The sequence below is a fragment of the Peromyscus maniculatus genome, chromosome 22, assembly GCF_049852395.1.
Source record: "Peromyscus maniculatus bairdii isolate BWxNUB_F1_BW_parent chromosome 22, HU_Pman_BW_mat_3.1, whole genome shotgun sequence".
In the NCBI taxonomy this organism is placed as follows: Eukaryota; Metazoa; Chordata; class Mammalia; order Rodentia; family Cricetidae; genus Peromyscus; species Peromyscus maniculatus.
The window spans coordinates 53,298,049-53,311,244 of NC_134873.1; the positions used below are offsets into that span (position 1 = coordinate 53,298,049).

General features: G+C 44.4%; 1 protein-coding gene across 1 annotated transcript in view; it reads left to right on the forward strand.

Moving 5' to 3' along the window:
- Dync2li1 (dynein cytoplasmic 2 light intermediate chain 1) overlaps positions 1–10,858 on the forward strand; it is a 36,215-nt gene extending 25,357 nt beyond the window's left edge. Inside the window, exons 9-13 of the mRNA XM_006986517.4 lie at positions 741–817; positions 1,143–1,213; positions 3,491–3,588; positions 4,004–4,096; positions 10,584–10,858. Of these exons, the coding sequence (XP_006986579.1) occupies positions 741–817; positions 1,143–1,213; positions 3,491–3,588; positions 4,004–4,096; positions 10,584–10,646 (402 nt within the window). The 3' untranslated portion in view covers positions 10,647–10,858. The remainder of the gene's footprint in view (positions 1–740; positions 818–1,142; positions 1,214–3,490; positions 3,589–4,003; positions 4,097–10,583) is intronic.
- Positions 10,859–13,196: the final 2,338 nt, after the last annotated feature.

The following is a 13,196-nucleotide window of genomic DNA, read 5'->3' on the forward strand; positions in this document are numbered from 1 at the left end:
CTTGTGGATCTGCCACGGGAACTGGGGAGTTGATACCTTTGCCTTACAAGTGTATTTCACTCCAGTTTAAGGCCCCACCTGCCACTTCGGACATCCCAGCTGTTCCCTTTGAATGGCGCGGTATTTAGGAGGCGAACCCTGACTTAACAGTTGGTAGAGTAACCATGCCTCCTGGTTCCACGCAGTGTCAGAGCCTAGTTATCAGTAGAAGCCATGTCCCTTTGCTCTCCTGAGATGCTCCGGTTCGATCCTCTTATTTTCCACCACGAGAGTATTCGGTAATTCTTTCTTCAGGCTCTGCAGACAATTCAAATAAGAAGCTGAACAGTCTTCAGCGAGTCCCAGTGTGACTGTCCCCGCCCGCAGCTGCCACACCGCTGCCCTGATGGCGGCAGGGCACCTGCAGATGTTGCAGTCACTTTTGATATATGCTCTAGTTGTCTAGCCAGGAGTGTTGGTGTCTACACACAGCACAGACGTGCAAATTCTGACCATCTGAGTAGGTGAAGTGATTGCTGTGTTCACAGGGTCCTTCCCACATCATGCACTCGTGAACTCTGGGTAGCGAGGCAAGTTTATCACGATTTCTTTATTCAGCTTCTGTTTTGTCTCCCCAAATGTAAGTGTTTTGAGGCAAAGAAATTGTAATTCTCTCACCCTCTGTGCTTGTTCAGAACCATATTTTTACCTGTTACAGAAATTATAGAACAGAGTTTAATTGAATCTCCTGTTTGTTGCAGTTTACCAGCAAATCGGAAGCTCTGTTACTGAAAATGCGTGGTGTTATCAACCAGTTGGCATTCGGTATTGATAAAAGGTACTGTTAAATATTTTCCAATTATCCTTGTTCCCTGATTTCTATTATATCTTCCCTTCCATCTCTTTAGCTTTCCTTTTGTTATTATTTTCTTCTGCTAATTTTAAATGGAATTGAAAGTTTTAGTGTCTATCTTTTTTGCCTTGCTCTTCTCTTAGTTTGGATTTAGAAAGTGGGAGTCTGTCAGAGTTAGTGTTCACTGGTCCATTTGGGTCAATACTCTCTCGTCAGTGACTTATATAAAATTGGCCCTCGTGTTTACGGTAGAGTGTGGCAGCATATTCGATTGGTAACCTAAATTAGAATCTTTTTCTTTGCCATACAGCAAATCAATATGTGTGGATCAGAATAAACCACTGTTTATCACAGCAGGATTGGACTCTTTATGTCAAATAGGTTGGTGAACTTATTAATATTGCTTAATCTTTTTAAATTGCTTATGGATTTTATCTTCCTGCTTCCTTGGTCTCCAGCACACCACCATTTCTGGCTTCATTTTCTGGCAGTTATTTTATATGATGTATGTATTTCATCCAGAATTGATGTAGCTTGCGACACACTGACATATTTGTGGTAGAATGTATGGTACTAAATGGGGGACAGATTTCTGATCTCTATTTTTAAAGAAATGCACTTTTTTATTAAGAAAACTTTTTCATTCATTTTACACACCAATCAAAGATCCCCCTCTTCCCTCCTCCCATCCCCCCCAGCCTCCCCCCCACAACCCCCCCACAAGAAGGCAAGGCCTCCCATGGGGAGGCACATTCAGTAGAGGCAGGTCCAAGCCCTTCCCCCTGCCTCAAGGCTGCACAAGGTGTCCCATCATAGGTAGTGGGCTCCACAAAGCCTGCTCATGCACCAGAGATGAATTCTGAGCCTACCACCAGGGGGAAATGCACTTTTAAATTCTAGTTCCCCAAGTTTAGAAGAAATCAGGAGTATAGGGTAGTCGGGGACAGAAGAGCTCGCTGTGAATAATGATCGACTATGTGGGGTTGCAGTGAAAGAGTAAACCAAGAACCTTTAAATATGCCTTAATTTTCCGTTATAAGACAGTTTTCCAGTCGGGTGTGGTGGTATATCCCACCTGTAATCCTAGCACTCTGGAGGCTGAGGCAGGAGATTGCTTTAAACCCAAGGCCAGTCAGATTGGGCTGTATAGCATGACCCTCTTTCAAAATGTAAGAAAGAGCAAGATTAGGAATAGTCTGTCTTAGCTATTGAGATGTATTTTCTAAACTCACAGAATCCCTAGTATAGTTATCAAGTCCCCTATCTTTCCAAGAAGCTCTTTGGGTCTAGCAATTCTTTAGAACCTTGGGTATGGTTTGATTTTTCACACAGCAACAGGCTGGTGTTTCCATCCTCTAATACTCCTAAGACCTTAGCAAAGAATGAGGTGGTATTGCTTAATGGATGGAGACAGATTGGCATCTTTTTAGTAGTGCCAGCTTAAATTTCAAGAGCGCTGAGAATCACTGTGCATTCTGGCAGAATTCTGTCTGTGGGAATAGTGTACTGATAGATAACGCTGATGGAATTCTTCTGTCTGTGGGAATAGTGCGCTGATAGATAACGCTGATGGATTTCTTCCATTTGTGGGAATAGTTAGCCAGAAAAGGCTTGCTAATTACTGAATTTAAAAATCATGGATCTGGGGCTGAGATATGGCTCAGCAATTAAGAGCACTTGCCACTCTTCCAAAGGACCCAAGTTCAGTTCCCAGCATCAGTGTTACTTACACACACACACACACACACACACACACACACACACACACAGAGTAGTGAATCAGTACTTTCCCACCAGGATGGTAAGGAAGCCCTTGAAGATCAACAGTTGAACAGTTTGGGGACGATAAAGATGTTAGAAAGAATAGAAAAATCTCAGCTTATAGATTAAAAATTGCCAGAAAGTAACTGAATTTTTTAATTTTTCAAAGCAATTTAAATATTCAAGATATAAATACATTTTCCTCATTAAAATGGTGGGGCTAGTACTGTGACTGTAGGTCAGTGATGAGTGCCTAGCCTGGATGAGGTCCTTGGTACAATCCCAGCACCGCAAGGGGAAGAGGAAGCTGAGTCGTGTGTGTGTGTGTGTGTGTGTGTGTGTGTGTGTGTGTGTGTGTGTGTGTGTTTATTTCACGTCTCCCCAGTGCTCTGCATTTACACTCATGTAGAAAGGTTTGCCAGTCTGTATTATCTTGGACTCTGTGTACTTTGGTGGGTTTTCAGTGTATGTGCTGCCCACGGTTCTAGCTGATATTTGGACTGTTTCCCGGGGTTATAAAACATAGCTGTGCATCATGACAGTTCATTATCTGCTAGTAATCAACGTCTGTGTTGTGATCAGTTTTCCATAAAACCAATGGTGCTGTTGCATGAACTCTTCATCACGTGTTTCTAGTGTAAACATCAAGCTCTGGAACTACTGTTAACGGGGCACAGATACGGGTGCAGGGTGTGGAAAAGTTTTAGCTCACCCATTACTTCTTACTGCCTCTGGTAGTACAGCAGCCTCGGTAGGCACCGTTTTAATGGTGTCTGTAACACGGAGAGGGAAAATGAGTGACCTGAGATTTGTACTTTAATAAATGACGTCTGCTCTATTAATAGTTTACACTAATTGAATCTCTGTCGTCATGTGAGGTAAAACTTTGTGTTTTAGGGTCCCCCCCTGTTCCCGATAGTGACATTGGAAAGCTTCAGGCCCATTCACCAATGGAGCTGTGGAAAAAGGTGTATGAAAAGCTCTTCCCCCCAAAGGTGTGTATTCCCCTCGGCTAGAGAGCTACAGTCATCTGTAACAGGAAGTGCCATGAAGGTTCTACCATGATGACTCTGTTTCTATTTCTCATGTTCCTAAATGATGAAATGTTTGTTGAGACCATTGTAAACAAAGCACCATGGAGGTTAAAAGCTGAGTAAGACATGGCCCCTGTTCCCCTTCCAAACAAAGCTCTCTGGCTGTTGGAAGAGAGACAAATGATGGGGGGGGGGTGTGGTGGGCCGATGGGGGACGTGGGGAGGGGTGGCACGTGTATTTGAGGTGGGTTTCCAAGAGTGATGGAGGCTGAAGAGCCCTCAGTACCAGCCTGGTGGAGCTTTGTCCCTTAGACAGATGGTGACCATTGAAATGTGGGTTGTGGGCCTGAAATGACTTAGAGAATCGTGATTTCAGAGTACCAGCACCCTGAAGGCGATCCAGGACCCTGCCCGAGACCCACAGTATGCAGAAAGTGAAGTGGATGAGATGAGAATTCAGAAGGATCAGGTATTTCCCAAAACTCAATTTCACCGTAATATGGTATACATTGAGAAATTCATACAGTTTCCTAATTTTTTACTTGTAAAATTATTACATCTCTGTAGAAAAAAAGCTCTGATATGCACATAGAAGAAACCTGCCTTTCCGCTACCCAGAGACAATGTAAAAGCTTACAAACCCTTTTCCAACTGACTTGATGATAAAGATGGGTATGGCTCCCACCCTCACTGTGGAGAGATGCTTTCCTGATACTTTTTGGAAGTGTCTGGTTCCTATTCTGTTGTCAGACATAGTGTAATTTCCTAGCACTGGGAGAATTACCTTGTCCAAGGACTTTATCCATTCAGGCCATGATACATAAGCATCCCTGATGGACCCTAGGATCTCTGAAGAAGATGCTTAGAAGTGGACGAGCCAGGATAGCCCCATTTCAGTATGCAAATCTTAAGCAAGAATAGAATCGTCGGTAAATTCACCATGACCCAAGTACTGGACATAGACTTTGTCAGCTCTCCTTTTACAGTGATAAAATGAGATGTCACACTATCTGTCCTTGGATGAGGACACGTTTGTATGGCACACTCTGCAAACTGAAAGCCTGACCGTATCTGGGCGGGTTTGTAGAACTTTGTAACTCAGGCAGTCACTGTTGGAAGGGTTATTTGAAGACACTTGTCTACTGGGACTGTTGACCCAGGCATTTTTCCTAGCACCCACTCTTTACCTTAAGAGGTCCTCAAATTAAGTAAGCAAATGTTTTATTTAAACATATTCCAGACAGCTTGAAAACCTGCTGTGAATATGGAAATGGTTTTATAGCCATAGCAAAGCTTGAAGCATGAGGTGGGGACACTCGGATGAACTGATGTAACCCTCATTGGGCATGAACCTTGGCTGCAGAGGTTACTCGAGGTCATCTCCCAATTAGTATTTGAGTCAATTATTAACTGTCATTATCGGTTTCTATTGCATCGTGACTACTTTAATAAGGTCATATGCACAGACGTTAGTAATGCGCTGACGTATTTGAACTCTGAATTTACACTTTGGAATTATGTCTTCCCTGACTTCACTTTGAGTGAAAGTGGAGGGCAAGCCCTGCGCCTGGAGCGTCTTCTTCAGCTGGGGCGTTCAGTTAACACATCCGAGTGGCTAGAATGCTTGGATGGCAGATTTTCTTTATTACCTAAAAAAATATATAATATCTTCATTTTGCCTAAAAGCCTATTTAATTTGTGTTGTTCTAGTGGATAAGTTGCACTGATTTCAGACTGCACACATAGAATCTGCATGTAACTTGTACTTTTTGCTGTACAGGTACCACAGTGATTACCATTTGATGCTTGATTATTTCATTGATAGCTGATTCTAAAGTTTGATGTCCTGATATCCTTTTTTTTTTTTTTCTATTAAAGCCAGGCAACAGAGGCAGGTGGATTTGTGTGAGGTGAAAGTCAGTCTGCTTTACATAGTGAATTCCAGAACAGCCATAGTGAGACCCTGTCTTGAAAACAAAACAAACAAAAACTTAATTTGAATATTTTTTCATGCTTTCCGTGAAGGAATTGCAGAAGCTTAAGCTGTTTCCAGCTGTGTGCTGATATACAAAGTGGTAATCCTCTCAAAATTAATTTAGGAGATTCTTAACATTCTCCCTAGGCATTTACATATATACGTGTATTTTTAATTTGGGCAAGATAGTCGCTGCCAGTTTTACTTGGGCAGCTTAAAACAAAAGTTCATCCAGCACTCTAGAAGCTTCAGCAGGACATTTGCAAGTCTGAGATCAGCCTGAGCCATAGAGTGAGACCCTGTCTCAAAGATAGATAGATAGATAGATAGATAGATAGACAGGTTGACTGACAGACAGACAAACAGAAAAATGATAGAGGAAATAAAAAATGTATGAGCTTTAGGTGAAAATCTAACCAGTTGTCTATATCTCTGTCTTCATATTGCTACTTTTATCTTTTAATTATTATTGATTTCTGGGTAGCATTTTCCCTTGAAAATACCATTGTGATTTTTAGATGTGAGTTGGCACTGAATAATGGTGTATTCATTTAAAAGAAGAGCTTAGCTGCTTCTGACTTAAATCTGTGCTTAGGATTTTCCACAATTCCATCCAGGTATTCCCCTAGAAGCAACCTGCAGGCTCCTAAGGCAGAACTGGCCCTGTCTGCCCTACCTCTGACCCAGCCCTGGCTCAGCCTTGCTCTTCTGAGGAAGAGAGACGACATCCTGTATCATTAAATTATAGTGCCGTTGCCTGTGAGTGGAGGGCTAGCTCAGAGCCTACGCCTGACGGGACTTGATCTTCCCTTGGCTCTTTCCCTGCCCCCAACACCCATTGTTAGCGCCTGAGATTGTTGGTCTGGAACAGAGAGCGGCATTCCGAGCCTTGAAACATTCGCAATGAAATTGGAGCATGGCAGGTTTAGGATGGAGCAGCAAGCTTGTGGCTTCCATTCAGTCCCACCCGAAAAGCTCAATGGCCACTGAGGAATTACCTCTCTATACATCTGTCCCTCCTGGGCAGCCCACCACCACCACATCCCACAATGCTTCATTCTTTTAAGATCGCTATTCAGAATTTTTTTTTTTTTTTGACAGTCTCATTTGGTAGCTCAGACTGGCCTTGAACAGACAATCCTATAACTCACTACCCCCAGAGGAACTGCAAGACTATGCCACTGTGCTGGCTGGTTTTATGACAATTTCACACAAGTTAGAGTCATCTGAGAGAGAGGACAGCAATAGGAAAAAATGCCTTCGTAAGATCCGACTGTGGACAGGTCTGTAGGGCATTTTCTTAATTAGTGATTGGTTTGGGAGGGTCCAGCCCATTATGGGTGGTGCCATTTCTGTGCTGGTGGTCCTGGATGCAGCAAAAAAAAAAAAAGCGCACCGAACAAGCCATGAGGAGCAAGCAAGCCAGCTAAGACAGCCTTTGGATCTGTCTTGATCCTAGTCCTTTCCCACGCAGGGAGGTCCTGGAACCTGTGAGGCCAGCCCACAGGGCCCAGAGCACGGCGGAAGACCAGAGCTTCCCTGTGGATGGGGTCTTCCCTGGCTAGCACTCTTTTCTCCTACTGTTCAAGTCTCTTCTGTCAGCTTTCATATCAAGTCCTTGAGCTTGAAGCCATTCCTGATTTTAGGGAATCGGAAAGGAAAGTGTTTGCTCTACCCTTCTATTTCTTTTCAATATTTTTGTTAAAAGAGGATAACAGGGAAAAGTGGTCAAGGTGACACGTGACTTTAATCCCAGCCCTGCAAAGGCTGGGTCTATGTAGACATAGGAGTTGCGGGCTAGCCTCGGCTATGCGGCAAGACCCTTCTTTATAAAAAGGAGTCCAGGGCGGGGAGGGGAGGTCTAGGTAAATGCTTTCCCTTTTAAGGTCTTCTTGCTTAGCCATAGTTACCTTGTTTGACTCCGCAGTTTAAAACAATCCTCTTGCTCCTAGGGCTGTAATGTAATTAAGCACACTGACACACTGATCTCATGGTTAGAAAACCACAATGTTACTGTTCTCTGTGGTGGCGGATGCTCTATCAGCCATTATAATATGTTATTAGATCATGTTATATAAATGCAGTGCATCGCGAGACCATAGACTGTGTGTTGTCAGAGCCTTCAGGGGTTCTTAAGAGAGTAGGGGTGGGTAGGGGTGGGCAGGGGTGGGCAGGGGTGGGTAGGGGTGGGCCAGGGAGGAAGCTTCTTCATCTTGCTTTTTTTTTTTTTTTTTTTTTTTTTTGGTTTTTCGAGACAGGGTTTCTCTGTGTAGCTTTGCACCTTTCCTGGAGCTCACTTGGTAGCCCAGGCTGGCCTCGAACTCACAAAGATCCGCCTGCCTCTGCCTCCCGAGTGCTGGGATTAAAGGCGTGCGCCACCAACGCCCGGCTTCGTCTTGCTTTTTAATGGCTCTGTAAGCCGCCGTGGAATCCGTGTCAAGAAAACCTTGCAGTACCTTTCAAACAGCGATAGTTCTGAGTTTGCCTGATTGTGATCTTGAAAATCTAGAGGCCTTTTGGGGTCGTGAATCAGCTAATTACTCCTTTTCCTTCTTTTGGCATGGCCAGGTGGCCAGCCCCATTCTTTTCTCAGTCTTTTGTATGCAGATTATATACCTCAGCCAGCAAAGACCCCCGAAGCAATGTCCTCACCTGGATCTTGGTAAAAAACGATTGACCATTTCCAGTTAAAGACAAAGCTTGCAATATCACTTTACTTTTGTGAGTCTTTTTTGTTGTTTTGAGACAAGGTCTAGCTGTGTAGTCTTGGCTGGCCTGGAACTCACTATGTAGACCAGGCTGGCCTCAAACTTGTAGAGATCCCCGCTTTGCCTCCTGGGGTCTAGGATTAAAGGTGGGTGCCACCACACCTGGTTACCTACTTTTTATTAGTTAGCAATCTTTAATAGGATAAATGGAAAATAACTGGTAAACTAGATTGGTGTCACTCAGACATAAACCAAACTGAAGAGTTCTTCCAAGTTATTATCGTAAAAGCATTCTGAAGTACACACAGGGCTTTGAACCTCTTGAGCGGTTCAACGTTAATAGCTTCAAAGATAGCTGTGAAAGATAGCCTGCACTATTCATGAAGACAGCAATGGCTTTTCTTCGTAGCAACCTGTGACCGTTAGTAACCCCAGCCACTGGGCAGTGCTCGGCTTATCTTGCAGAACAACCACTTTTGTTTATCCAGAATAACGACGCACTTTGTACAGTTGCTCCGACGGTGGCTGGCACAGAGTCTGCCCGGAGGTGATCCCTTGATGAGCCCCTCTTGAAGGCTACTGTCTGTGGTTTCTACCTCTGCTGTGAGACTCCCTTATGTCAAAGATGTAGAGGTGTAGGAAGGATAGAAGGAAGTCTCCCGTCTCCCCGCCCCCAACTGTTGCTGTTCTTATGGGGCACACATGGCTACCATCGGTTTCCCCCAGCTTCCCCTGGGGCTGAGTGTAAATGAACACTCATCTCCCTAATCAGTCCCTTCTGCAGACAGCTGTTTCCAGCTGTGCAGATGTCGTAGGAGCAGGAGCATCTGTCTGTGCACACCCTGAATGCTTCACTATTTTCTATGTTTTCTTCTTCTTCTTCCTTTTTTGACATGGGTGCTGGGGATTTGAACTCAGGTCTTAAGCTTGCAGTGCAAGCTGTCTCGTACTCACTGAGTTATCTCCAAACTCGTCTGTTAGTTTCTGTTTTAAGAAAGGGTGGCGCACACCTTTAATCCCAGCACTCGGGAGGCAGAGCCAGGCGGATCTCAGTGAGTTCAAGGCCAGCCTGGTCTACAAAGTGAGATCCAGGACAGGTACCAAAACTACACAGAAACCCTGTCTTGAGAAAAAAAAGAAAAAAGAAAGAAAGAAAGAAAGGAGGAAAGAAAAAAAAGAAAGAAAGGAGAAGGTGGTGTATGCCTTTAATCACAGCACTCGAGAGGCAGAGGCAGGAGGATCTCTGTGAATTTGAGGCCAGCCTGGTCTACAGGGCGAGTTCCAGAACAGCCAGGACTACACAGAGAAACCCTGTCTCAAGAAAAAACTAAAAAACATAAACAAAACTTTTTACTTCATGAAGAGTTTTTGTTTTTTTAGTCAGGGTCTCCTGTATGACCCTGGAAATCACTGTGTAGACCAGGCTGACCTCTGCTGCCTTAGCCTCCCAGGACTAGAAATAAAAGCATTTGCCGACACACCTCACACTGTGATTTTGTCTTTTCAGTGATGGGGTGAAACCCACTGCTCAGCAAACACTCTACCACTTAGCTACATCCCAGTCCTTGGGTCTTACTGTGTAGCCCAGGCTTGCCTCAAACTTAAGATCCTCCTGTCTCCGCCTCCCCAGTGATGGCCTTACAGACATGCGCCACCACACCTAGCTTGGTATGACAAATTTCTTTTTTTTTAAGATTTTTACTATTATTTTATGTGGGTGGTTGTTGACCTGCATGTATGTCTGCACACTTTATGTATGCACAGATCAGGAGAGGGCAGTGGACCCCCTGGAACTGGAGTTATAAGTGGTTGTGAGACACTATGTGATGCTTGGAATCCAACCCAGGTCCTCTAGAAGAGCAGCCTGTGCTCTTAGCCACTGAGGCACCTCTCCAGCCCTAGTATGGTTCTAAAAGCAGAGCCACTGTGTGGAAGGACATCTAAATCGCAAATATTGATAATCTGCTAACTTCAAAGAAACTTTTGGCAAGAGCTGAACATTGCTTTCAAATATAGATACTTTCAAATCCTTGAAGTATAAATACCGTGTGTTGCTAGTTAAAAGGGACCTGTATATTCTGTATAGTAGATAATCGTGTCTGAAGCCTTACTTAGTTCATCTCTGAGTGCTGCTTAGTCTGCCCAGGAGCTTTGGAGGCTCTCTTGTAGAAAACAAATATTCAGTGCAGTCATTATCAAGAAGCTAGCAAGTACCTTCTTGAAATTATGTTTGTTTGTTTGTTTCCTTAAAGTAATGAAGGTCTTTGTTTCAGGAACTGGAACAGTACAAGAGAAGTTCTTCCAAGACCTGGAAACAAATTGAGCTGGACTCTTGACCCTGGTCCACTAGTGTGGGTTTATGTCTTCCTTCCCAAGTTCAAGTAAGATTCTTTTCTTCCCTTCTGTGGCAATGTGTGAGGAAAACTGAGATGTGTAGTATAGTAAAGGAAATGTTCTGGTACAACATTGTGAATGTTCTGAAGTCTTCTAGAGAGAAACTATGCACTGTATGTAATTCTTTTTAAATAAAAAAATTTTCTATCTCCTACCTGTGATGTCTACACAGTATGAATCTTGTCTGGCACATGTAAGCGTCTGCTCTGGTTTATATGAGTCAAGGGGGTTTGGTACCAGTTATTCTGCATTTATTTACTTATTTATCTTTTGTTAAGTGTGTGTGTTTGTGTGTGTGCGCGCGCGCGTGCACGTGCACATGTACATGCCATGGTATGTGTGTGAGGTCAGAGGAAAACTTTGAAGACTCTGGGTATTGAACTTGGGGCAGCAGGCTTGGAGGCAGGCGCCTTGAACCGCTGGCCCATTCTGTCGGTCTTGGGAACAGTTCCCATATAAAGCTGCGTGCCCATGTTGGACATATTCTTTGCAGAGTGTGTTCTCGGCTGCAGGGGGTAGGAAGCCAGGCAGGAGCTGACAGGTGTTGTGATCTCACCTTCAACAGAGAGGCACAAGAAGCTGCTGCAGGTGCAATGCATTCCTGGTCCTCACACCCAGAAATCCCCAGCTGCTGAGAACGGGCCATTTTAAAGCAGCAACCTCCATCCCCCACCCCCACCCCCCCACCCCCGCTTCACCCAGTGAGACCGTCACATTTGTTTTAATATCACCTTTTAGCCGGGCGGTGGTGGCGCATGCCTTTGATCCCAGCACTCGGGAGGCAGAGCCAGGCGGATCTCTGTGAGTTCGAGGCCAGCCTGGGCTACCAAGTGAGTCCCAGGAAAGGCGCAAAGCTACACAGAGAAACCCTGTCTCGAAAACCAAAAAAAAAAAAAATCACCTTTTAAAAAACAGGCTAGTCTTAGGGGAGAGCCTATCACTAAGTTGGCCAAAGCATGAGCTGATGAACATCCAGGATGACTTCCAGGCAGGTATGACATGTAAGAAGCCAGTTCTGGATAGGATAGCCATTGTCATTAGTCAGGAATGGTATGTATTCTTGTGACCTGCATGACTCTTCATGTGTCATGGGCACAGCTTCGTATAAGCACATTTACTAAGAACATGAAGGCAGGTGAGGGCATGCGGGTGGTAGCTGCCATCAGGTCATTTTGATGACACAGGAGTCTGTCCGATGTTTGTCTTGCACATGGTCTGACATTTGAGAACAATGGTTAGCGAGTTCCTGATGCATCTCCGTGCTGTGGAGAAAGCCCTCTTGTGCCCTCCCGATGGCACAGACAGCCCAGGCCACAGCAGTAACAGAAACAGTCATTCTACATGTGGATTTTCTTAGATCTCTGTCCGTTTGGTGACTCGAGACACAAGCGTCAGGGGTCAAAAGTCATCATGATCCCAGGGTGCTCTGGCTAACATGTCATGACTTGAAGGCATTCCCGATGTCAATTTTTCAATGTTTCTGAACGAGAATGAAATTCATCTGCATATGAATAATAGGAGCTGTGTCCACTTACCTCCTATCTTCAGCAGGTTGAAATCAGTGATTTCAAAAGAGGCTCCTCCCTGTGGGACTCTCTTTGAACTGTTTGAGTAGGTTATCGTCTCTAGGACTGTCTATAACTGATGTGACATATATAACCTGTAAGGATTATGTAACTATTATACCATAATCATCAGTGTCTCAGACCTTTGGTAAAAATTGACAGTACTATGCTGGTAATGTACCAATGTCTCGGATCCTTAAATGCAATTCTAAGCAACAGACTTCCACTGTGCTTCCTTCCCACTCTAATGGGAGACATTTCAAGTGCTATAATTTATCATTCTTTACAGGCTAGGTCACAGTAACGGAACAAGTTCATGTGCTCTCTCTGAGAGCCTCGCTCCTGGTTACCATGGTGACATTGAGAGAATTAAATTTCAGACTTGTTCGTGAATTCCTTGCAGATCAATGAGAAAGATAATCAGTCACTTAGCAGAGAATCCATTTTTAATAGCCCACACCCATCATTTCACCCCTGGAAGTGTGCACTGTGGGTGTGTGTTTGCACTTATCATCGCCCTTCCTCTCTGCAACCCAAGAGCTCTCCTTAGGGGAGCTGTTGTGTCATTTATGGACACTGCATAGCAGCGATTCTCCAGACTGACGTAGCTCATTTCTCAGTCACATCCTGTCCGATAACACTGAATTTTAAAAGGTAAACGATGCTAGAAATGAAAAACAGCAAACATATCCCTCAGAGGTCTCTCTGATACGTGGCATCTTCCTGAGCTGTCTTTGCTGGGTATCAGGGGTGTTCACCAACATCTGTCCAGCAGCTGCCTGATGTGATCAGGTGACCAGCCCATCATGTGGACAAGCACATGTACGTGTGACTTTCAGACGGCAGCGGGAGTTCCTTAGCCCCTCTGTAGAAGGCTTTTCTCCGGCAAACCCAGAACGTTTTCCTGTATTGCTCTCGGTCAGTAAT